The 25,886-nt window shown below is 33.5% G+C and overlaps 3 protein-coding genes across 5 annotated transcripts; all 3 read left to right on the top strand.

Annotated features, from left to right (window-relative positions):
- Nucleotides 1-3,955: 3,955 nt before the first annotated feature.
- Nucleotides 3,956-6,845, top strand: LOC108330778 (amino acid permease 8). Of its 2 annotated transcripts, XM_017565324.2 has the most exons (8): nucleotides 3,956-4,217; nucleotides 4,310-4,423; nucleotides 4,778-5,011; nucleotides 5,108-5,201; nucleotides 5,284-5,501; nucleotides 5,763-5,902; nucleotides 5,981-6,208; nucleotides 6,349-6,845. In XM_017565324.2, exons 2-8 carry the CDS (start codon nucleotides 4,351-4,353, stop codon nucleotides 6,769-6,771), a joined length of 1,410 nt encoding a protein of 469 aa, XP_017420813.1. In that variant the 5' UTR covers nucleotides 3,956-4,217; nucleotides 4,310-4,350; the 3' UTR covers nucleotides 6,772-6,845. The 2 variants fall into 2 exon arrangements, with proteins under 2 accessions (XP_017420813.1, XP_052731755.1); XM_052875795.1 differs by lacking the exon at nucleotides 3,956-4,217 and having other exon boundaries at nucleotides 4,307-4,432.
- Nucleotides 6,846-13,789: 6,944 nt separating this feature from the next.
- On the top strand, nucleotides 13,790-18,557 carry LOC108330987 (amino acid permease 8). The gene is made up of 7 exons (XM_052875794.1): nucleotides 13,790-14,077; nucleotides 16,258-16,491; nucleotides 16,588-16,681; nucleotides 16,779-16,996; nucleotides 17,388-17,527; nucleotides 17,651-17,878; nucleotides 17,967-18,557. Exons 1-7 carry the CDS (start codon nucleotides 13,999-14,001, stop codon nucleotides 18,387-18,389), a joined length of 1,416 nt encoding a protein of 471 aa, XP_052731754.1. The 5' UTR covers nucleotides 13,790-13,998; the 3' UTR covers nucleotides 18,390-18,557.
- A 3,171-nt stretch (nucleotides 18,558-21,728) lies between these two features.
- LOC108331405 (receptor-like protein kinase HSL1) lies at nucleotides 21,729-25,856 on the top strand. Of its 2 annotated transcripts, none has more exons than XM_017566054.1 (2): nucleotides 21,729-25,021; nucleotides 25,176-25,856. In XM_017566054.1, exons 1-2 carry the CDS (start codon nucleotides 22,390-22,392, stop codon nucleotides 25,535-25,537), a joined length of 2,994 nt encoding a protein of 997 aa, XP_017421543.1. In that variant the 5' UTR covers nucleotides 21,729-22,389; the 3' UTR covers nucleotides 25,538-25,856. The 2 variants fall into 2 exon arrangements, with proteins under 2 accessions (XP_017421543.1, XP_017421542.1); XM_017566053.2 differs by having other exon boundaries at nucleotides 21,731-25,021; nucleotides 25,110-25,856.
- Nucleotides 25,857-25,886: the final 30 nt, after the last annotated feature.

The following is a 25,886-nucleotide window of genomic DNA, read 5'->3' as shown; positions in this document are numbered from 1 at the left end:
ACAAGTGATGTGTTGGATCAGAACAATTGTTTTCTCCTCCAATTTTGGAGATGTCTTTTTATCTTATTTTCCCCATATGCTTCACAGAAAATGGGAAAATTTGGCATTCAACAGAAACAACACGTTAGTGAAAAAACAACAAGAAAGGCAAGCTTAGATATGGGAAGCAGATTTCCTAAGTTGTGGTATGTACAGAGAGAGTTTTCTATCACTCCCTGGTGACTCAGGAGAAATTAAGTGAAGATGAACAACAAAAAGGTCTCAAATTATGTAAACGTCAAGATTGATTTGTTGAAATTGTTTATCAACTAATGTCATAATTTCTGTTTAGTTAGGGTTAGTATATATATACTATTTAGCTTCTTTATCTTTTTCCTTTTGCTGATATTGCCAATGTATTGGCCACATATTCTTTAATATTCAGATAATAACGTTGGTTATTAAGTTGTTATTGGGAATGAATAAAATTCTCTTCCACTCGTTTAATTTTTACAAATTTCATCTTTAAACACTTTTAACATATCACAATAATATTAAAAAAATTATATTCATTTATTTTAATGAATAAAATGTATTAAATTTTAGAATATAAACAAAGTTCAATTTTTTTTATCTAAACTTACTAATAAAAACATATTTAACATATTATTATTATTATTATTATTATTATTATTATTATTATTATTATTATTATTATTATTTGGTTAGTTGAGAACCAACTACAGCCATTTTTGACACCCACGCATGAAATTTTTAAATAAAATATTAATATAGAAGAAAAAAATATTAGCATAACAACTGCCAAATTATGTCCAAGTGGAAGACTTGTGTTTATACCCCTAGAATAAGAGCTTGTAACTTTGGACCCTAGTTGGATTTTCCATCATTGCCAGTTTCTTCCTGCACTCCCCCCATGTTTTACCCTTGCACCCCATGGGGGTGGTCAAATGTCCATTATACATTTAATGAAAAGATGAACAAAAAGTTATATTTTCTTCTCCTTTTTCACTTCTTATGCCCCGTTAATATGAAAAAACTTTTAATAAACCTAATTGAAATTGATTTTTGCTGAGAGAATTGTTTCTCTGACTTATTTGTTTAGAATACAATGTTTATAATTAAAGAATGCTATTCTTTGTGATAAATTAGTATTTATACTCGTAGAACACACGGGTTTATAAAAATTATAATATATTTATTATATTAATTTGAATTTATAAAAATATAATTACAATTTTATTTTGCAAAATTAAACAATATTGATCATGCATTATTTGATCACTTTTTAGATTTGTATTTTCCTTTTTTTTCTCATCAATCTTTTACCAAAACATCTTTCTCAACTCTATTTAGGTACACTATGTTAATCACAAGTTGGAAACACTATTAAGAGTATAACTATCAAAATGGGTCACAACATGTGGGTCAACCCGGCTCACCACAGGTTTGAGTCGGATTGAATTTGAAAAATTTGTATTTTTTTATGCGGGTCAGACTTAAACCTGACTCATTTAAACCCGGCTCATGCGGGTTGAACATGTGATGGCCCGAGTTGGCCCACCAACCTACTTACCTAATTTTATTTTATTAAAATTTAATTTTAATTTTAATTTTATAAAAAAAAATTTATTATTATTTTTTGTTTGAAAAAATTATTTAAGTTTCTTATTTTCAAAATTAATTAAACACCCATGTTGGGGTGAAATTTGTTTAGATTTGAATTATAGAAAATTTGTAATTTTTTTTATTTAAAAAAAATTGTAATTAAGTGAGCCAGACACTGAACCAACCCGTTTACCCACCAACCCGTGGTGGGTCGGACTGGGTTCAAAATTTTCTGACTCACTAATAAATGAGCTGGGTTGGGTTGACTCACTAAGTAACCAACCCGTGGTAGACCGGACCGGATCGGGTCGGGTGGCCGTTTTGACATCTCTAATTAAGAGGTTGCCTCATTCTCAAAACTCAATGCAAACCAAACTAACATATTTGTACGAAATCTATAACCATTCATGACATATTTTTCTTATTCGTTTTATAATGTGTACCTGCATATCCCATAATATATAAAAAGGAAAAGAAACAATAGAAAAAAAAAATTAAAACAAAAATAGCGCATCATCCACATATACAGAAGCTGGATGTGGTAGGACAATTGGCAAACACATATGGTCGTTTAGTTTCAGAAGAGTCATTGTTGTTATTGGACTTTTCTTTCTCAACATTACTGTGTTTTTGTCTCTCCGTGTGTTGTTATATTCAATGTAATAATCACGACAGAAACATTCCCACCACCACTGGTTCAGTGCCCTCCACAAACTCATTCAATCACAAACGTTTCATAGTCACCACATAAATTGCTCCACCAACATCATTAGCTTCTCCTCATAATGATTTTCCTCACTTTTGCTATATATGTAACTATTCTTCGTGTTTTGAATCTTCTTATCTCCTTACACAGTTGCATCCATATTTTGGTTAGTTAACAATAACTAAGGTTGGCCAATAGATAGAGACTAACTTGGATCCTCACGAGAAAAAAGAAAGATACTGTACATTGGTGTCGATCTGTGCATATGCTAAATCAATTATATTAGCATAGACTTCAAGGCCAACACTAATGATAGTATTGCCTATGAAAATGACGCATAGCTAACATTACATGTGCCATCACTCAGAACTACCTACTAAAAAAAATGACACATAACAATTATGTTTTTTTATGTTGAATAAACTAAAAAAAAAACACTTTTTAAATTGATTATGTGTGGTCCAGGGGAAAAATAATCTTGTCTTCCCTATATTTGATACAGGATTTTGAATTTACTAACCTATGCTCTAAGCTATTCAAGTTAACTCAAATCTCTTAGTCACTGTCTCTACTAATGAATTTGAGGTTCTCGCATTTCTCTTACTGTTTAACTTACCTCTCTGTTGCAGGTAAGAAAATGTGTTCAGTATTTTATTCAATTGAAGGTGAATCCAACCTTTTACCTTCTTCTCAATTAGCATACCGAAAAGTAAAAATTATCTATTCATCATTGTTTTAAGAGTAACGATATCATGACACACTTTTATATTTATTTGACATAGATTACAAGAATAAAATGGTCAAAAAATGTAAATTTTGTATTGTTTCAAGAAAAGAAAAAGAATAAAAAGTGAGTAAAGGTAGTGTCAAATGAATGTAAAAGATTTACGTGTGTAAAAAAATCTTTACTCATGTTTTAATGGACCAATTTTAACTTATTTATAACCACATTCCCCAAACTGACCCCTCACATGACCACCAGTAATGTCTCACGTACACTCATGAGCTAAATTTCCCCAAAAGCATCATTTCATTTGACAAGTGTGAGAAGAAAAGAGAAAAATCCAATGTTGCTTTTTTAGCACTGTTTATGGTTTAATTTATATCAAAATTACCTTGTTTCAATTGTGATGAAAATTCTCACGCCATGATCAATGAATCCGAATCCACTCGAAGGGGAGTCTTCTTTGAGAGGAAAGTTTCAATCTTTACACAGCTTTGGAATAAGATTATTTTCAAAGAAGGTAGTATTGATTCGACCCATCTTCTATTGTTAGGCCCAAAAGGAACATTAACAGTGTTCTTTTGTTATATTATTACCACAAAAATATGAGTCAGCTAGTTCCAGAAGGAACTTTTAGGAATCTTTTATTGCTTCATGTTTTGTGCTTAGAAGAGTATTTTAGGATTGCTAGTGTTCTGAAATTATAAAAAGCTTACTTTAAAAAGCAAGATGAGAAATCAAAAATGTAATTGGAACCCATTGATAAGGCGCCTTAATTACCTCTTTTACGTCATTCTTTTCCCCGAATCATAGTTAGTTCTTATCTTTATAAAGAAAATATATACTTCAAACAGTGGAAAATCATTTTGGTACATGAATTTGAGGTCGAAGTTAACCAAAATAAATAAATTCGAATGACAAATAAATCATATCAGAACCAGAAAACAGACAAGACGTGTAAGATTTTTGCCGTGTCCCATTCTAGTTATAGATTTCACTTATTACTGTGCAAAAAATAATGAATAAGAAAAGAATAAGAATGACGGTGCAGGGAAGCGCGTTTTTAAGCAGTACAATTAACATAAGATAAAACGAGTAACAGAGAAACACTCTTATTTCACACAGAAACACTCTTAATTTAGTGCAGAAAGTTAACGGAGCATTCTGATTTGAAGCTAACAGGTATGTATATATAAACTGTGAACATTTTTCGGTTTGAATTATCTTTTTTTAACTTTCATGCTTGATGTTTGGGTGCTGTGTTTTTAAATCAGATTTCTTTACAAGATTGTGAGTTGCAAGGAAGAAACTTTTGATGGAAGTTGAAGCTGGTAAGAGTGTTAGTAGGAGTGCAGAAGTGGATGATGATGGCAAAATCAAAAGAACTGGTTAGTATGGTTGGTTCCATTATCTACATCAGTGCGTATATTATTTTCTTTTATCAATTCAGACTACTTGTTTATACATATATGCATATCCTTATCTGGCTGAGTTTCAAACCCGATGAACAACTCTTTTAATTTCCCTATTGTGTTTCTGAAGAGATTCTGCATTTGAAAGAACTTCTCCTTTTGAAAAGAAAAAATTGTAAAACAAAGATTTAGGAGAAGAACAACTCTGTTTTCTATTTTCTGTTTTCATAGGTGTTTCAGATGTTGGATTGAGTTTGCTCATGTTATACTATATTCTATTATAGTTTCACTTTCACCGTCTTCAACTTTAAGATTTGGTGTTACTTGCAGGTAACGTGTTCACCACAACGACGCACATAATAACGGTGGTGGTAGGAGCAGGAGTGCTGGCTCTGGCATGGGCCATGGCTCAATTAGGATGGATACCCGGCACAATCACCATGATCATATTTGCATGCATTTCCGTTTACACTTACAATCTGATAGCTGATTGTTACAGATATCCTGACCCAATCAATGGCAAAAGGAACTACACTTACATGCAGGCAGTCCATGCATATCTTGGTATCATATAAGTACTATATACTCATCTATGTAAGTAAACTCAACTCAACACTCTTTCGGAATGTTCTAATTTTCGTATCTCAACTTGATAATTAGGTGGGACAATGCATGTGTTTTGTGGATTGATTCAGTATGGGAAGCTTGCTGGGATTACTGTTGGCTACACTATAACTTCGTCTACTAGTTTAGTGTAAGCACGTTATCACATTATGTATAGAGTTGTAATCACGCTCAAATGACATGAGGGACTCTGAATTCCTCTGATTTGGCAGGGCTATAAAAAAGGCTATTTGCTTTCACAGAAGAGGTCACCAAGCTTATTGCAAGTTTTCTAATAATCCCTACATGATTGGTTTTGGGATGTTGCAAATTTTGCTGTCTCAAATCCCAAATTTCCACAAGCTAACATATCTTTCAACCGCTGCTGCAATTACCTCTTTTGGTTATGCATTCATTGGTAGTGGGCTTTCTCTGGCAGTCGTGGTCTCAGGTATACATACCAACACAATATTTGCACCAATTTCTATTCTGGGGTTATAGGAACATCTGTCGGAGATCTCATGTCAACTAAAAATAAAACAACTTTATAGTATATAAATAAATACAAACCTTACTTTACGAATGAGTGTTGTAAAATTGAATTAAGTTTAAAATTCTCTTCTTAATTTTTAAAAGGTAAAGGAGATAGAACCTATGATGCAAACCTCACCTACACCTAAAGTATCTAAACGAAGTCTGTTTGAGTGAACAGGTAAAGGAGAACCAAGCTATATATTTGGAAACAAAGTAGGGCCAGGATTATCAGAAGCAGATAAAATTTGGAGGGTTTTCAGTGCTTTGGGAAACATTGCACTTGCTTGCTCGTATGCAACTGTTGTGTATGATATAATGGTAAAAATGCATTATTTTATAGTGTTAAACAAATAGATTTGACTGGTATAATCATTTGATTATTTGTGTATTATATAGGACACTTTGAAGTCATATCCACCCGAATGCAAACAGATGAAAAAGGCCAATGTGTTAGGAATCACCATAATGACACTACTTTTTCTGCTATGTGGTGGCCTTGGCTATGCTGCTTTTGGGGATCACACTCCTGGAAACATCCTCACTGGCTTTGGATTTTACGAGCCATTCTGGTTGGTTGCTCTTGGCAATGTCTTCATTGTAACCCACATGGTGGGAGCATATCAGGTTCCATTTCTCTTTCTGTGACATTTCTTGAGTATGAAAGGTGCAAAAATAGTGAACTTAAATCATACAACTAACTAAACATAAATGTTTTCAACTTGTATATTTTAAACCATGATGTCTGATGTTACGTAATGGAACAGGTGCTTGCTCAACCACTGTTTCGTATAATTGAGATGGGTGCTAACTTGGTGTGGCCACGTTCAGATTTCATAAACAAAGAATACCCGACAAAAATAGGCTCCTTGACATTCAGTTTCAACCTTTTTAGGCTAATTTGGAGGACAATATTCGTGGCAGTGGCAACAACTATAGCCATGGCCATGCCGTTTTTCAATGAGTTTCTAGCTCTTCTTGGAGCAATTGGGTTTTGGCCTCTCATCGTGTTTTTCCCCATACAGATGCACATTGCACAGAAACAGATCAAAAGATTATCATTGAAATGGTGTGTTCTCCAGCTATTGAGCTTTGTGTGCTTCCTTGTCTCAGTAGTCGCTGCAGTCGGTTCCATTCGTGGAATTAGCAAGAACATAAGAAAATACAAACTTTTCATGTATAAACAATAGGCTATATTGCGCATTATTACCACCTGTATCATGTGCATTTAAGATATATTAATGAATATATAGGAACAGAAAATGGCATACGGAACCACTTATTATTGGGCTGCAAATTATGCAGATGTAACATTATTAAATGTAACATTCCAATTTCTGGGATGTAGAAATTGGTTAGATAATTAAGAGGAAAGATGATTCAACTTCTTCAACATTTAAAATATATAAAGTTGGTTTGAAGGCTTTGAAAAAAAAATGTAAAAAGAAGTCGCGGATTTAACTTTTTTATTAAAAAAAATTAACAACTAAAATTTGTAAAAGAAAAAAATGACATTATTTTTTACATGTCGTAGGTCTAATTGTTCTTATATATTTAAATTTAACTCATTTTTAAATTCATAATTATTGGTTGAAAATTTTCCAAACGAAGTCATTTAGAGAAGGAGAAGCTAACGTAGCTAAGGATTAAATGGCCCATTTGCATCTGTCTGAATAAGAAATCTAGAAAAATATTTGAAAATATTGAGATATTCCAAAAGTGTTTTGTTCCTTTCACTCTCAATAGTTTCAACTCTTACAAATTAATGATTGTCGATATCAAAGCGCGTACCATTGAAAGAATCTGTGGTTCATAAGAAGTTCCCCAGCAACACTATGTTTAACATCTTCCACTCAACACTGATCCAAAGTAACAACAGTGTTTTTTTTTATAGTACTATTTTGGAATTGCAAGTGATAGTGAGATAGCATTATAAATTAGTTGAATGAAAGAGAGCTAATAAAACAAATGGTTTTGTTTGTATTGTTTTTAATCAATTTTATATTCAAAATATAAACAAATCAATTAAAATTCTTAAAAATACTTATATTTTTGTATTTAAATAATTTCTATATAGCAGAGCTCCACAACCATATTCGATGTCGATGTTTCATTTTTTTTCCTAATAATGTCTACATTTTTTAGTTATACTGAAAAGTGATAATGAAGTATTTAATTGGATTAGTTTCATTTGGATTTTGAAAAATTTTTAGTGAACCTAAATCAAACCAATAGTAAAATGTGTCAATTACATGCATTTAGTAACAATAATGGTAGTATGAATCTTAATTTTTGACATCCCTTCTCAGATAGGTCCTCGTTTTCTTAAAGTGTGCCAAAATGGTCCTTAATTTTGAAAATTGAAATCAATTGAGACCTTCCCGTTAAGTTGGTTGGACGGCGTTAAAGAAATTGATGCGTGGGTTGCTGAGATGACCAAATAGTACTGACGTGGCACAGTACTGTTGTTGACCTGGCTTAATGGTGAGTTTTTATATTTAAAAAAGTTAAATTTTTAAATCTTAACAGAATAAATGAACGTTTTAAATGAAGAATCCCTAAATAAAATGATTCAAAAAATGATTCAAAACGCATCGTTTAAGTAAAAAGCAGTTAACAAATAAAAACCCTAAATTGGAAGACTGAAATCCGAGAAATGAAACGTGTGCCTGAGGAGAGCAAGAACGAAAGAAGCTTTCACATCTCCACCAACGAGAACGAAAGGAAGTCGCTCCTCCATGGAAGCACCGGAGAAGAAAGAAAGCAACCAGAAAAAGGAATTTCATGGAGCACCACTTATGAACGCTGAAGAGCATGACGGTTTGAATTTGACTGACGTGCTTGATTTTGAAGAGATATTAGTCAGAAAAAAAAATGAAACAGAATATTTTTGAATTGTTTGATAGAAAATAACAATTTGAATTTGAAACATTTAGTTGAATTTGAATTTGAAACCTATAGTTGTCCATCACAATTAATTTGGCAAGCTGGTGAGGGGAGAGACGCATGTACAAATGGTTTTTGCAGCGTGAACGCGATACCAGATCTGCGAGTGAAAGGATTTTGCCATTGCCTGCATATGCACGAGCTGAACCTGGGAAAAGTAGAAGCTTCTTGATGTGGGTCTCCCACGCATAGAAGAAGGAACCCTAGAAAATTGAGAATTTTCTTAGGGTTAAAAAAAAAAGGTGCCATTTCTCAAATTTAGGGTTTCAAAAGAATTATAGTTATGATAAAAACCAAGAATGATGGCAGAAACCATATGCGATACAAAGATAACTAATTTAGGGTTCTATGCAAATTTTAAATTAGGGTTCTAAAAGGATTCTGATTTAGGAAAGGTTTAATCATTTGTTAATTGTTTTTTATTTAATAATTGTGTTTTGAATCATTTTATTTCAATAAAATTTAATTTGTAAATCAAACAAATCCAACTCAGTAAACCGTACACTGCCACGTCAGTAATGTCATCCTGCCACGCACGCTCAATTTTAACGCCGTCCAGCCAACTTAACGGGAAGGTCTCAATTGATTTCAATTTTCAAAATTAAGGACCATTTTGACACACTTTAGAAAATCAGGACCTATCTGAGACAATCCTACACAAATAGGGATGTCGAAAAGGATTAAACCGAATCTAAATTAAAGCAATTTTTGTACTATTTAATTTATGCATTTAATTGTATTATTAAAAATAATGATACTGTGTATTATTATTTATTGCTGTTATTATTAACACATCTTAAAATAATGTATTTGTTGCCACTTTTAAATATTGAATTATTTATCAGTTCATTTAATTAATTATATGCTTTGAAAGGTCAACATTTACAAAATATCGATCCAAGAATATAAAAAACTCAAAAGAATAAGTGAAATTTAGACTTTTATAAATTTAAGAAAGGTTTCTATTTAATGTAATATCTGGCCTTTTAATATTTACCACAAAAAAGGTTATTGTCCTTTCAATATTCAAAAGGCCACTTAAATTTTCATTAATATAAGTTAAATCAAATTATCTCACTTAAAGACTATAACTCTTTCATTTACTTTTGTCGTTTACACTGTTAAATTCTTTCAAATTTATCTTCAACGTTATTAATTAGTCCGAAGACTTCACCTGTGAGTGTTAGTGAATGGTCTCCTGGCTTTAAACTATTATACATTTTTCAAAGTCTTTATGACTCAAACATTGATAATTTTTCATATCATAAATATCAAGACCTTTTGAATAATCAGAATTAGTCAATCACTAAATCATGCTTCCAACACTAAGGGAAAAAAATCCGAGTTCACCCAAACAATAACACTATCAAAATCATCAATAACCAATACAAGTAATTTTTGTTGGAAACAAACCATTGGTCATTTACTTTCGTCAAATACATGATAATAAACAAAAGAAAATATATTTCACTTTTTTCATTAATAAATAGGTAATTTAACTGTAACCATACCTTTCTCCTTTCTGACTAAGATCAAGGATTTCCACCTTACCAAAAAAAAAACAAAGTTTTCAACACTAAAATGTTGTATCATTCTCCTCTCTGCACCAAATTTTCCTCCCTTTAGTTCGTGCTTTGTTCGTTTTGTTTTATTCGAATCTGTCTCCCACTCACGCAGTTCACAGACATTTCATAATCACTGCAGTTGCATTTTTTTTAGTTATATAATTATTAGAATATTTACCTCGTTACATTTTACTTTATTTATAATATACTTTGTATCAAATGTACGTAGTTAAAATCGATTTTGATGGTGAAATTAATCGGTTAAAAGCTAGTTTGTTACAAAAAGTTACACTTAAGTTTATGGTCTTAATTATTGTAACACTTTTTCTCTTGTAATTAAGATGACTATTATTCACTTCTTTTTTGTCATGACCGTCATTCATAAGTGGTCACTTCATTAATTGCATATCAATAATGTCTTACATGGTGATCTTGAGGAAAAAGTTTATATGGAGCAAACCCTGAGTTTGTTGCTAGGGGGAGTCTGATATATAGTATCCAAATTGTATCGATCTTTATATGGCCTCAAGCAATTACCATTGCTTGGTTTTGAAATTTTAGCTTCATTATTTAAAATTTGGACTAAAACGCAGTGAAGTAGACCATTAAGTGTTTTACTGTCATTCTTCTATTGGGAAATGTATTTAATTAATAGTATATGTTAATGATATTGTCATTATAAGAAATAATTTTGTTGGAATATCTCAACTGAAAGAATACTTATGTAGACATTTTCAAACCAATGATCTTGAAAGTCTCAACTACTTCTTACACATTGAAGTAGCGTAATCAAAAGATGTAGTTGTAATCTTCCAAAGGAAGTATGCTCTTAATATATTACAAACAAACATGGTTGATTGCAGACCGATAGATAATCACATGGACTCAAAACAGAAAATAAGGACAAAATAAGGTGAATTATTCTCCGATTAAGAGAGGTATAGGAGGCTAGTTGGAAAACTGATTTATCTCATTATTACAAGGTCATATCTATCATTTGTAGTTGGAGTGGTTAGTCAGTTCATGCAGGTTCCATGTGTTGACCATTGGAATACTCTCATTCGCATTCTAAGGTATGTCAAAAAGGCTCCCGGACAAGGATTGTTAAATGAAGATAAATGAAGCATTCAGGTCTCTAGGTATTGTGATGCAGATTGGGCTATAGGTGTGTTTTTCGGGGAGAAAACATTATTTCGTAGAAAAGTAAGAAACAAAATGTAGTAGCTCGATCAACCGCTGAAGCCAAGTATAGGGCGACAACATCACTAACATGTGAACTTATATGGGTGAAACAATTTCTTCAAGAACTTAACTTCTGTGTTATTCCACTAGTACAAAAACAGCGTACATCGTTGAATATTTTGGGCCGTCGTCGAATTCGAAAACGACGTCATATCAGGAGACGTTAAATTGACGTCGAATTTTTAAATTCGACGTTAAATTTAACGTCGAATTTTATCAATAAACGACATTAATCAATTTTTTTATTTTTTTAAATTAATTGTGATTCTTTTTTACAACTCTACAAGATCTGAAAAGCAGAAAAACAACAAATTTCACTTTTTGGTATTTTGTAAAGAATGAACTATGAACGTGTAATATAGTATCAACAACAAACAACAATGACAAACAACAAACAAGTTCAATCAAAACAACAAACAAGTTCAATCAAACAACAACAACAAACAAGTTCACCCAAACAATAACAAGAAATAAGTTCAACAAAAAATAACAAGAAACAAGTTCAACAAATAAGTTCTTCAAAACGATAACGAAAACGAAAACTAACCTTGGTTCATCGGAATAAAGTGTTGTCACACGTGAGAGAGAAAGCAGAATGCGTCTTTGAAGGACAACAACACGAAAATAATCGGTCAAAACAAACAAAAATCATACTTAAAGTAGTAAATTAACATGCATTTGTATCAAATGAAAGAAATGTTACATGTGATGGTCGTCAAACTTCGTTCGAGAAAAGTTTGAGCAAAGGAGAGGGTCTCGCGCGCTAAGATAAAGTGAATGAATTTTCAATCTCCCGCTCAAATTTTTATTGAATTCACTAATTTTGACGTCTAACGCTGGGGCATTCGACGTTTTATATCCTTTTACGTCGAATTACAATTCTAAACGACGTTGGCTATTGAGTGGTTCGACGTTGAACGCGTGACATTATAGGATGTTTTTGCACTAGTGTTCATACTATGAAGATGCATTACGATAATCAAGTTGTTCTCTACGTTGCATCAAATTCAGTGTTTCACGATAAGACTAAACATATAGAAATTTATTATCATTTTGTTCGTGAAAAGTTGTTGACTAAAGAAATATGTACTGAGTTTGTTGAATCAAACTATTAACTCGCAGATATGTTGACCAAATCATTAAGGGGTCCTCATATTGAGTTTATTTGTTCCAAGCTTCGTACATGTAATTTGTATGCTCTAGCTCTAGGAGGAGTGTTAGAATATTTATCATCATTATATTGTGTATAGGGTTATCCTATTTATCATCATGATATTGTGTCTAGAATTACCCTATTTATCATCATTATATTGTATGTAGGGTTACCTTATTTATCATCATTATATTGTGTCTAGGATTACTTTATTTATCATATATTTTGTATCAAAACTTTCTTTTATATATATATATATATATATATATATATATATATATATATATATATATATATATATATATATATATATATATATATATAGAATGAGAGTGAAAGGATCTTTCAAGTTCTCGAAAATTATTTTCCAACTTCAATCTCAAGTATAATTAATAAAAAAAGAGTCTAACTCTAATCTTTTGTGTCAAACAATCATTTTTTTTATAAATGATACTTTTTGTAGAGCGTTTTTTAACCTATGATGGAAATAATTATCTTAGTCATAACAAAAAATAAATTATATATATAATGTTTCAATATTTAAAGTGATTAGAATCTTTTATATAACTTTGTTTAAATTATATATATATATATATATATATATATATATATATATATATATATATATATATATATATATATATATAATTTCTTTCCGAATTGTGACGACTAAGGTCTATTCGGCACGTACATATTGTTCTTGTTTTTCTACAAAATAATATTTTTCGGTTAATGTAGTGAACCAATTTTCGGTAATGGAAAATTTCGTGAATCACGAACTCGTATGATCAAATAGTTACAATTTTAATTATGTTACAAATTTTTCTTTTATTTGAAATCTAATCTAATGACTTAAATTCGTGGAGGTATAGTTGGGTGAGTATCTATCCAAAATGATAAAGTAATAAGTTTATAGATTCTTTGGGATAACTCTATCATTTTTAGTTAAGGGAAGATTTAAGGTAAGATTCATTTTTAGTTAATGTAAGATTCAAAGGAAATATGTGTTGTTTGTTACTCGTATTTGTTGGATCTAGGATTGTATCGAGATCTGATTTGCATATCATAAGGATCGGATCTAATAAGATTGAAGGATGTTGATTATTTTTATATTTGTTTTTTAAGCTCTAATTATAAACACCATTAATAGATTTGAAGTTAACTGAAATAGTAAAAAGTAAAAAAAATACTATGTGATGTGTGATAAACGTGATGAATTAAAACACGGCATGTGATCAGGGAATACATGTTTCATTACAGTCATGTTTTTTTAAAAAAGAAAATCATTGTAAAGCTGTTATAGTTTAGAATGCAGTAATTAGGGGTTGGGATTAAGACAATGTCGCATGCAAAGCCATTTGGCTACAACACTTGTTTCTGCTATCACACCGCTTATATAAACTCATTGCCTCTTCTCAATTTCATCTCAATCATCACTCTGCTCTCTTCTCTTCTACATTTTCATGCTCTAACTTCTCAACCTTTTGTTTTCACTTTCTTCACTCACAACCATGGACGTTGAAGCAGACAAAAACGCTCACGAGAGAGACTCCTCGAGATTCGATGATGATGGAAGAGCCAAAAGAACCGGTTAGTACATGTGCTTGCTTTTGCTTCTCTCTTTCTTTCTTCATCATTTTGTTCATTCAATCTGTTGCACTCAACGCATCTTCCTGTTGTCGATGGATGCCATCTGAAACCGATGTTCCTATAATACGACAAAAACGTCAATTAAAAAACCGTGCGTTTCACGTTTGGATCGATTGATACCGCGTTTTTAACATTAATGACAACTTTTTTCTGTCATAAATATAGAAAACTACTTTTCATGGACGTTTGTGAAGGCTGATTTGCGTGTCAGCATATTTTCATTTATGTATATACTTGGATCAGTACACGCTATTTGAGATATTCCTTTAAAACGTGTTCATGCATGAGTGGGTAAGATTCTTAAAATTGAAGCTAATCTTGTCATGTAAGAGAATGCCACTTTTTGTAGTATTGATTCTGACAGTGAACACAGACTGTTAAGTTAGACAGTGAGAAAAAATGAGAGTGATGGAATTCTCGGATCTAATCAATTCTTAATCCACACTTTTTTTTTTTCATTTATTTGTTCTTCATTTTCTTTTCAGTTAGCCTCTCCTATCTCTCTGCTAACTCCCTGATTATTCGAATCTATCAAATTTTTTTACTAAGTTTTCTCCAGGACTCGGTATTCCTTCCACATATTTCTCATTTCCCTATTTTCATGTATCTATCCTTCTCAGAACATTTCATCTTCTGCTATATTACCTGCATATGTGATGTAACGCAAGTATATGTAGATATGCCCTTTAGAGCACTGCTCAAGTTCACGAGAAATGAATTCACCTAGAAAAGACAAATGAAACATACTACTAACTATGTAATATGAGTTGAATGGAATTTCACTTCTAAGAAACTGGTTGAAGGAATAGAGTGTTATTTTATTTAGCTAGCTGGTCCAAAGAGGCAACTGATGAAGTTTCTTACCAACCACGTGCAAAGTTTCATCCTTTATAATTCAGACATCAAAGAGTGGGAAGATAAAGATGCCGACACACTTTCATCAAATGCCAGAAAATCTTCTGGCCATTTTTAACGTACCCTATACAATCAAGACGCGTATTATTCTGTGTTGCCCAAGTCATTCACTCCATTTCCACAGGGAAATGGACAAGTCCCATGTTCACGGGATATTTTTACTGTATCTCTTGCTTATCCTGCAAAAATTTCACGCCTCCCTTCCCCTTTTGAAATGGGTGTCTCTTGTTAGAATATTCATCCCAGAAATGTTTTTTCATCCCAAAAGTAAATTTACGTAATTATGTTTGTAATTAAATTAATTTTGTTTTTTAATTTTGTCAATTAATTAATTTTAAACAATTTTTATTAAAATTATATTTTCATTAATTTATATTAAGTAAATATAATTTATATTAATTAATTTTTAAAAAAAATTGGTGATGTAAGGAAAACATAGGACTTTAACTATAGAAGTCTATTTTCACTATTTTAATAACTTAATTAATTTAAATTACTTTTTTTAAGACTGAAGTTTACTTCTTTATTTAAAGTTGCGTAGATCTTTACTATTTGTCTGTTTTCGTAAAAGAAAATTGTTTAAATACATAAATTCAAAAACAAATAATTTTTTTTGAAAGACAGAAGTTTAGGTCAACTTTTTTAATGAACAGTTGTATGTATGAAGTTGTGTTTCAGGTATTCTTTGTTTATCATTCGTTTTGCTCACCAACTTGTTTGAACGTTTTTAACAAATTCTCGTGTTTTGGATTGTCCAGTGAAACATTTTAGTAAGACAAACATTAAGTGGATTAAGTTATGTTTATATATTGAAACGGGTGGAGTGTTTGACATTTATAATGTTAAACGATCATTTAATATTTTTGAAGTGGAATTAAGTGTTTATTTTTTTTAGACACGTGAACTGAAAGAAAAATGAAGTCACGCATTCGATTTGACCAAAAGTTGGAAAGTTCGTCAAAAGTGTTATTTTCATCCAAATCAAAAAAGTTCGAGCATAAACAACTAGTCAACAATTTGTCGAAAGTGATTTTATCTATTGATTGTTTCTTCCAATGTTCAACCTTAGAGAATGTCCCTTAAAGTACTGATTTTTTAAAAGAAAATACATTCTTCAAGTAATATAAATGATATCGTTTCATCGTTTCACCTGCACCAGAATAAGCTGAAAAAAAGTTTATGTGGGCTGACATGGTTGGTTGCAGGGAACGTGTTCACTGCTACGACGCACATAGTGACGGTGGTGGTCGGAGCAGGAGTGCTGGCTCTGGCATGGGCCATGGCCCAACTTGGATGGCTTGCTGGGATAGGTGTTATGATCATATTTGCATGCATTTCCATGTACACTTACCATTGCATAGCTGATTGCTACAGATTTCCTGACCCAATCAGTGGCAAGAGAAACTACACTTACATGCAAGCCGTCAATTCATACCTAGGTATCATAATCTACTTCCTTAGCAACTCCTGTGCATAAATTCTTTACTTGCCCATTACATGTTTTATGAGTTTCATGTTGCCATTTGATGAATTAGGCGGAACAATGCACCTGTTTTGTGGATCGGTTCTGTATGCGAAGCTCGCTGGGGTTACAGTGGGTTACTGTATAACTAGTTCTATAAGCATGGTGTACGTTTTTGTTTTGTTTTATCACATTCTTCAACTACTTAATTCTATCTGTGTTGGTGGGTGCACATAATGATAATGCCATGGTTGTGGCATGCAGGGCAATAAAAAAAGCCATTTGCTTTCACAGAGAAGGCCATGATGCTTATTGCAAGTTTTCAAATAATCCCTATATGATTGGTTTTGGGCTCGTGCAAGTTTTATTGTCTCAAACCCCAAATTTCCATAAGTTAACGTGGATTTCAACCGTTGCTGCCGCTACCTCTTTTGGTTATGCTTTCATTGGAAGCGGGCTTTCTCTGGCAACGGTGATCCAAGGTATTATAGCACTCACCTATATTAATTCCGAGGTTTTAGTTTTTATACTATATATTTCCAAAGAATGCCACTAGCTTATTAGACATTTGCACCAATTTCTTTCCTGGAGATTTCCACTGTAAACAAGAGTGATGTATACAACGATTCTCTGTATGATGCCACAAACATTCTTTCAATTGAGTAAGTTTAACTGCTTATGATAGCGATCCAACCAATTGCACGACCCAAAAGAACTACCAGGAAGCACATCATCCTATGATTACAATGGTTATGTGAATGGGCAGCAGAGAATTCTTCTAAAAATTAGTCCTAGTACGGAATAGTCGTCATAGATTTTCAATACAGCAGTGTCCTAACAACTTACGATGGAAACATTTGGGGTTGTGAACAGGTAAAGGACATCCAACAAGTTTATTTGGAAAAGAAATAGGACCTGACCAATCTGCAGGAGAAAAAGTTTGGAAGGTTTTCGGTGCTTTGGGAAACATTGCACTTGCTTCCTCTTTTGCTACAGTTATTTATGATATAATGGTAAGTGATGAGCAAGAACACGTTATTAAAGTAAGCTAATTATACTAAGAAAATACTATATAGAAAGAAGTGATTTCATTAAATTTGGTAGTATATGGATTTACATGCATGCATATTATTTAGGACACATTGAAGTCAAATCCACCAGAAAGCGTACAGATGAAAAGAGCCAATGTGTTAGGAATCATATTAATGACAGTACTTTTCATCTTATGCGGTGGACTGGGGTATGCTGCTTTCGGAAATAACACACCTGGGAACATCCTCACTGGCTTTGGATTTTATGAGCCATTCTGGTTGGTCGCCCTTGGCAATGTTTTCATTGTAATCCACATGGTGGGAGCATATCAGGTTCGACCCTTTTATTTATTTATTTATTTATCAAGTTTTCAACCTCTCTCTCTTTTCTGCAGTGTGGATATAACATTGTGTGGCACAGGTAATGGCTCAACCAATATTTCGTGTAGTTGAGATGGGAGCTAACATGGCGTGGCCTCATTCAGATTTCATAAACAAGGGCTACCCAATCAAAATGGGGTTCTTGTCATGTGAAGTCAACTTTTTTAGGCTTGTTTGGAGGACAGCATATGTGATAATAGCCACAGTTCTTGCCATGGCCATGCCATTTTTCAATGAGTTTCTTGGCTTGCTTGGAGCAATTGGGTTCTGGCCTCTCATTGTTTTCTTCCCTATACAAATGCACATTGCACAGAAACAGATCAAAACACAATCATTGAAGTGGTATATGCTTCAATTATTGAGCTTCATGTGCTTCCTCGTTACAGGTGTTGCTGCAGTTGGATCCATTCGTGGAATTTGCAAGAACATAACAAAATACAAACTTTTTATGTATAAACAATAGGGCCTTTGCTTGCACGTTCAAATGACTTTCATTTGAGATGTGTGAAGATAGCTACAGATAGGCAGAAAAGATAATTTATCTGAATAAAGTGGAATTATATATATATTAGCTGCATTATTTCAATTTACCATTTGTGAACAGCATTATTCCAACTAGTAAAAAAACTCTTCTGGTTACATTAAATTATCTTCGTTTTATATTCATTTAATTATCTCTTCTGATTCATATTTTATCTGCATTTGTCAATTCTTTATATTGAGATGATAAGTGTGAAGGCTGATTGTCATGAACTTCACAATTATCTGAGTCTGATTGTCGTGAAACATTAATGTCAGAAATCATTTTAGTATAAATGTAAAAATGTGGTTAAATAATCTCATAATGATCCATACAATTTTCCTATTTATTTCTAAATGGCTGGTTACAAGTATGAAATGCACAACCATTTATGAAAAAAACTGATCACATTTTCCTTTTAATTACACAATCTAATTTTAAAATTAGCAAACTTATTGTATACAATACTTATATGATAATATAAAATACTTTATACTATCAGTGTATTTTAATAATATTTTGATTGTGAGAAGTGTTAACTTTTTTGTGTTAGTTATAAAATATTAAGCTTTTCATAGAACAATACAATATTTGTCAATATAGTTTTTCGCTACACCACTACCATTAATGTAATTATAGAATAGTTGGTGAAACATCTTATGAAGTGTTTTATTTTTTTTACACTTATATTCTGAAAATAATAATAAATTTACGATTATTATATATATATATTATTTATCTCACTGGCATTTTTAATGTGAAAGTATCAATTCCAAGTTTGAATTCGTAAGCCTGTCATATCATTAATCTGAAGTAACTTACACATATAAGGTACATGAGCACGCTGACATTCAAAGAACTCTGAGTGCTCTTAATAGACAGAGAAAACCTATCTCAGAACAAAACATAATCAATTTTATTCAACAAATAAACATTTGTTAACAAAATCACGTTTGATACGAAGAAAAACCAAACACATTAGGTCAAATTTTAGGTACATTTTCATGAACGTTTGTTACGTATATATGCTGGAAGAGGAGTAAGAGAAGTGACTGAACAAGTGCAATATAAGTTCACTGGGGCTTTCTTTTGCTTTAGCTACTTTTGGAAATAAGTTATTCTCCATTAAACATTAAAACAACTTGCGTGTGCTTATGTCCATTGCTCTTGAAGAAAACATATCTACAACTTGTGCCAATTCCTGCGTTTTTTTTTCCTTCTCCAATGTCAAACACTTCTTATTCTGGTCTGTTACAAGTTGCAACTAAACAAATAAAGCAATTTAGCATCTTCTAAGAACTAAGACAAATAATGAAGTGGGGTTTGGTTCATGGTTGGTAATACCAAACCAATTTCTCAAAATATCAACTTGTAATTCGTGGTATGGTAAGATCAGATCAAATTCTTAGAAGAGTCTTACTAGTTATTATTACTAAGAGAAGTAAATTTAAAATGCAAACCCTCCTGCTATGAATAAACTTTTAATAGTACTTCCAACTTCTTTTCTGTTTTCTTTAGGCCACAGTAAATATCACAAGCTGTAATGTTCAAATGTAAACTCAAGAAATATAAGTTCCAATCTTAAAAGGCTAAGTTAAATGACAATATTATTATTAAGAATCTAAGTGTGAATTTATGTTACATAAAAAAAATTAAATATTAAATATTAAATAAATAAAAAAATATTATAAAATTATTCTATTAAGATTTTGAACTAAAAATTTGAGTTTGATCCCAAATTTTTCATGATAAACAAGCTAATATGCAGTCTTCTATTTGCGGAAATTCTTCTGAGTGGTTCTATTTGTAGCTAATCAAATTCAAGTCGGGGGAATCAGAATCACAGGCACATGATGTGGTCTTAATTTCCTTCTCTTTTTTTCCTCCATATTCGAAACTGAAAATATGAATTCTTCACGTAAGAAGATCATGAACCAATAATGCTAACAGGCTACGTTTGGGCAAAATTAAACAGTTCGTAAGTTAAATTATTGAATTAAAGTTGTGCCAGTACTAGCAGATGTGCCAAACAAAATGAAAGATGACAAAACAGATAACGTGTGGCAAAATAAAAGTAAAATGCTCTTTGAATGTGAAAGTTGTTCCTACCTTTAGTGTATGTTTCATTGGCACTGACTGTGTTAGCAAAAACATATTACAATTCCAGTTGGCAGGGAGGTTCTGTTGGGTATTCTGTTTAATGATTCTACAATCTGTGTACTACATTACAAGACTCTGATGAAAGTACTTGAAAGAGCTCAAATGGTGTAGTGTATGTTGCGTTATCTACATTTTGGTCAAATTCTGCTGTGTGTAAAATGTTTTTGAAGGGTGAAATACAAAATACAGGAATCTCAGTGGCGTGTTAGGATAGAAAGGAGGTTAAATACTAGTCATGAGTTATTTCCCATAAATATTGTGCAATCTTATTTTGGAAGTGATCATACTAAATGGAAAGGAATTAATTCAGTTCTGGCCCTATAGCTGACAAATGTATGTTGCAGCTGTGGAGAATTGTTTTCTAAAAGTGCAGTGGTGATGCACAAAGAAGCAAGTGGCATTGTGAATCTTTTTGGTAAAATTGAAGCATTTGGGTGTGCTTTCGAAGAGAATATAGTTAGGAATTGAGGCTTTTGGGTTTGTTGATCTCACAAAGGTTATCTAAATTTCCTTATGTATGCAAGTGTTTAACTTAGATTCCTTTGTATATGGGTCTTCTTGTACCAATTGTTTCTACACTCCATACAATATGAGTAAAAGGGTAATGCATGTTTTGTTGAAATTAGTTCCAAAAAGGTATTAAAAGAATATTTGAGGTTGTTAATAAAAATTAGATATTATATAATCAAAACAACTTACTAATTTTTAACGTCTAGCAGATTGAGAATAAAAAAAAAATCTGTGACTCAATTTCTAATTTATAAACATGTTCAATTTTCTATTTTTAATTAATCTAAAACTTAGACTCATTTTTAATTACAGGATTAAATATATTTTTTTCTCTTAAACTTTAACTTAAAATTGATATTCATCAAGTTCCAAATTTTGATACAGTTTAACCTTTAAATTTTAAAAATAAATAAATGTGATTCTGTTAATTTAATTACATTGTATTTTTGTGACATGTCAAAGTATGTTGTAAAATACTTTTTGAGTTAGTTTGTGTTAAATTGAAACATCATTTAATACGTAAAAAATTATGAACATTATTATATTAAAAAGATTATATTTATTTATTTTTAAAATTAAAAAAAAAAAAAAAACGAATTTGAATTTTTGGTCTATATGATATTAGGTGTCCTTTGTCCCATATTGAATACATATTATGGAAAGAAAAATGGTGGTTCGAGGTAGAAAGTATGAAGGTAGCGTGCTTCAGTCTAGTAACATAAAGATATTCACTTCAGCACTGTTGACTAGCTTTCTCTTTTCCATCATCCATGCGTTTGTGGCCCAATTCCCCTTTAGAGGCTCAAGAAACCAATGAAACAATTTAAACCAAATCCATTTGCCAGAGAATAAATATTGATGGTAGAAAATGGAACCAAAACAAGAAGAAAAAAAAGAGAAAAGAAAAACAATGATGACATGTCCTTTCAATTGTGTAGTTTTAACTAACCAAAGATATCCACTGAAAAAAATCCAAGAAATGCCACACAATATCTTAATCAGTCGTGTTTGAACGAAACTCTAACCTAGCTAAACATCACTTTCCTCTTGCTTCCATCATTTTCAGCATCGCCCGTGTAATTAAAGTTCATTGCTAGTGCTTATATTATTTTTCCCGTGATTATTTTCAATATATAATAAACTCATTCATACACATCACAATACATCAAACACATAACAGAGTAAAGAGAGACAGAACAAAACCTCAAGCTCCTCATGTTCGAAATTTTGATGGTCACGTTTTCCCGGCAAAATCCCTAACTGAAACTGCGAAATGTCCAAAGTGCCCCTCTTTATTTCATTTCATTTCTTCCTGTTATTCAGCGTCGCTGTACCCTCTCGGGTAATTTCAGAAACTGAACAAACAATCCTACTCACTCTCAAACGTGAACTGGGAGACCCACCGTCGCTCCGATCATGGAAACCGTCGCCGTCTGCGCCGTGCGATTGGACGGAGATTGGATGCAACAGCGGCGGCGCCGTCACGAAGCTAGTCCTCTCCAGCAAGGGCATCACCACCACCAAGAGCCTCCCTTCCACAATCTGCAACCTCACACACCTACTCGAGCTTAACCTCTTCAACAACTTTATTGCCGGCGAGTTTCCGACAACCTTGTACGAATGCTCCAACCTCCGGTACCTCAACCTGTCGCAGAACTACCTCGCAGGAGCGATCCCCGCCGACGTGGACCGCCTCAAAACCCTCACTTTCCTCGACCTCACCGCCAACTCCTTCTCCGGAGAGATCCCGGCCGCGATCGGGAACCTGCTGGAACTGCAAACGCTGTATCTTTCCGCAAACAACTTCGAGGGAACCGTCCCCAGGGAAATCGGAAACTTGTTGAACCTCGAATTTTTGGGTTTGGGTTATAATCTTAAACTCGCGCCGTGGGAGTTCCCGTTGGAGTTTAGGAAATTAAGAAATTTGAGGTCTATGTATATGCCGCAGTGTAACTTGATCGGAGAGATTCCAGAATATTTCGGGAATATTTTCACGAACCTCGAACGGTTGGATTTGGGGAAGAACAAGATATCAGGGAGCATTCCGAGGAATTTGTTCTCGCTGAGGAAGTTGAGGTTCTTGTACCTGTTCAGTAACAGATTGTCGGGTGCGATTCCTAGTGATACGATGCAGTGTTTGGAATTAATCGAGCTTGATTTCGCGAAGAATAATTTGACGGGTTCCATACCGCCAGAGTTTGGAAAATTAAAGAACTTGAGTACCTTGCACTTGTACGAAAATCACTTAGTCGGTGAGATTCCCGTAAGTTTAAGCCAAATTCCTAATCTCATCTATTTCAGGGTTTTTAGCAATAACTTGAGTGGAACACTGCCTCCAGAACTAGGCTTGCATTCCAAGCTTACAGTGTTTGAGGTTTCTAAGAACCAGCTCAGTGGTGGGTTGCCGGAACATTTATGTGCAGGTGGTGCCCTTATTGGTGTGGTTGCATTTTCCAACAATTTTAGTGGGGTTTTGCCTGAGTGGATTGGGAATTGTCCTTCTCTAGCCACGGTTCAGCTTTATAATAACAAGTTTTCGGGTGAGGTTCCTTTGGGTTTGTGGACTATGAATAACCTTTCGTCCTTGATTTTGAGCAACAACTCTTTTTCTGGGCCTCTTCCGAGTCAAGTGTTTTGGAATATGACGAGGATTGAGATCGCCAACAACAACTTCTCGGGTGGGATATCTGTTGGGATTACTTCGGCCAAAAATCTGATGTTTCTTGATGCCAGAAACAACATGCTTTTGGGTGAAATTCCAAGGGAATTGACTCAACTTTCACAGCTTACTGCTCTCATGCTGGATGGTAACCAACTTTCGGGTGCACTTCCATCTGAGATTATTTCGTGGCAATCACTGAACATTTTGACACTATCACGAAACAAACTTTCTGGCCAGATTACCACGGCTATTACTGCTCTTCCCCGCCTGGCTTACCTGGACTTGTCTCAAAACGACATATCAGGTGAAATACCTCCTCAGTTTGATAGGTTGCGGTTTGTTTTCCTCAACTTGTCCTCCAACCGGCTATCTGGGAAAATCCCTGATGAGTTCAATAACCTCGCATTTGAAAATAGTTTCTTGAACAATCCTCATCTATGTGCTTACAATCCAAACGTCCACCTTGACAACTGCTTGACCAAAACCGCGTCAGCGGCACCACAGTCGAGCAATTCGTCTTCGAAATCACTGGCCCTGGTTCTGGCTGCCACTGCGGTTGTGTTATCGGCAATAGCTTCCTTGCTCTTCTTCTATATGTTGAAAACGCAATGGGGCAAAAAGCACTGCGGGCATAAAAATAAGGTTGCAACGTGGAGGCTCACTTCATTCCAGAAGCTTGATCTCACGGAAATAAACTTCCTCTCGAGTTTGACAGACAATAACCTCATAGGGAGTGGAGGGTTTGGGAAAGTTTACCGGATTGCTTCAAATCGTCCAGGTGAGTATGTTGCGGTGAAGCGGATCTGGAATCGCGAGGATGTGGATGACAAGTTAGAGAAAGAGTTCCAGGCTGAGGTTGAGATCCTGGGCAACATTCGGCACTCGAATATAGTGAAGCTTTTGTGCTGCTATGCAAGTGAGAACTCCAAACTTCTTGTTTATGAATACATGGAAAATCAGAGCCTGGATAAATGGCTTCATGCAGAGGAAAAAACATCGCCTCCTGGGTTGAGTTGGCCAACGAGGTTGAATATTGCCATTGGGGCTGCACAAGGCCTGTGTTACATGCACCATGAATGCTCACCCCCCGTCATCCACCGAGATGTCAAATCTAGCAATATACTGTTGGACTCAGAGTTCAGAGCTAAAATAGCAGATTTTGGGCTCGCCAAGATGTTGGCAAAGCCCGGTGAACTAAACACCATGTCTGCACTAGCAGGCTCTTTTGGCTACATTCCACCAGGTAAATGATGCTAAATTGCCATCTACAGAAGTTTTTATATTGATACTGAAGTAAGCTGGTCTGATAATGTGCTTCACTTGCATTGCAGAATATGCTTATTCAACTAAGATTAACGAGAAAGTTGATGTTTATAGCTTTGGTGTTGTGCTCTTAGAGCTTGTTACGGGAAGGAAGCCTAATATAAGCGGCGAGCGTGCATGCAGCTTAGTTGAATGGGCGTGGGAGCATTTTAATGAAGCCAAGAGCCTTACTGATGCATTCGATGAGAATATCAAAGAACCACGTTATGCGCAAGAGATGGCTAATGTCTTCAAATTGGGCCTCCTTTGCACAAGCACCTTGCCGTCAACCAGACCTTCCACGAAAGAGATTTTGCAAGTACTTCGGTGTTGTCATTCAGGTTCTACACGTAGAAAAATGGGAAATGAATTTGATATCGCTCCTCTACTTGGTGACACAAGGTACGTTTGTAGTTACAAGGAGAGTAAGGCTGCAACCAATAACTCATCTTGGTGATACAAGGTACATTTCTAGTTGCAAGAGAATGTTGTAATAAAAAATTAAGCAAGCTGTTGGTACGGCATGTAAAGATAGTATTATGCGCGAATGTGAATTACTAACGTTTTCTCATTAAAAGAGTATTATTTTGAAAAGCATAGTATACTCCCACGTAAGTTTTTTTTCATACCAACAGCGTATTCGATGAATGTGAGGCAAAGGTAGACGAGATACACAAACGACCAAAAGAAGAATTCCAATAAAAATGTTTTAAACGTCTTATATTTATACCAGTGACCCAGTGTTTCATTGCAATGAAAATGCAAAGTTTTTTGGATATGATTAACGTGTAAGCACCACAATTTGT

The sequence above is a fragment of the Vigna angularis genome, chromosome 4 (genome assembly GCF_016808095.1).
Source record: "Vigna angularis cultivar LongXiaoDou No.4 chromosome 4, ASM1680809v1, whole genome shotgun sequence".
Classification (NCBI taxonomy): Eukaryota; Viridiplantae; Streptophyta; class Magnoliopsida; order Fabales; family Fabaceae; genus Vigna; species Vigna angularis.
Note: the sequence above shows the minus strand (reverse complement) of the source record. Positions and strands in the feature narration are given on the sequence as shown.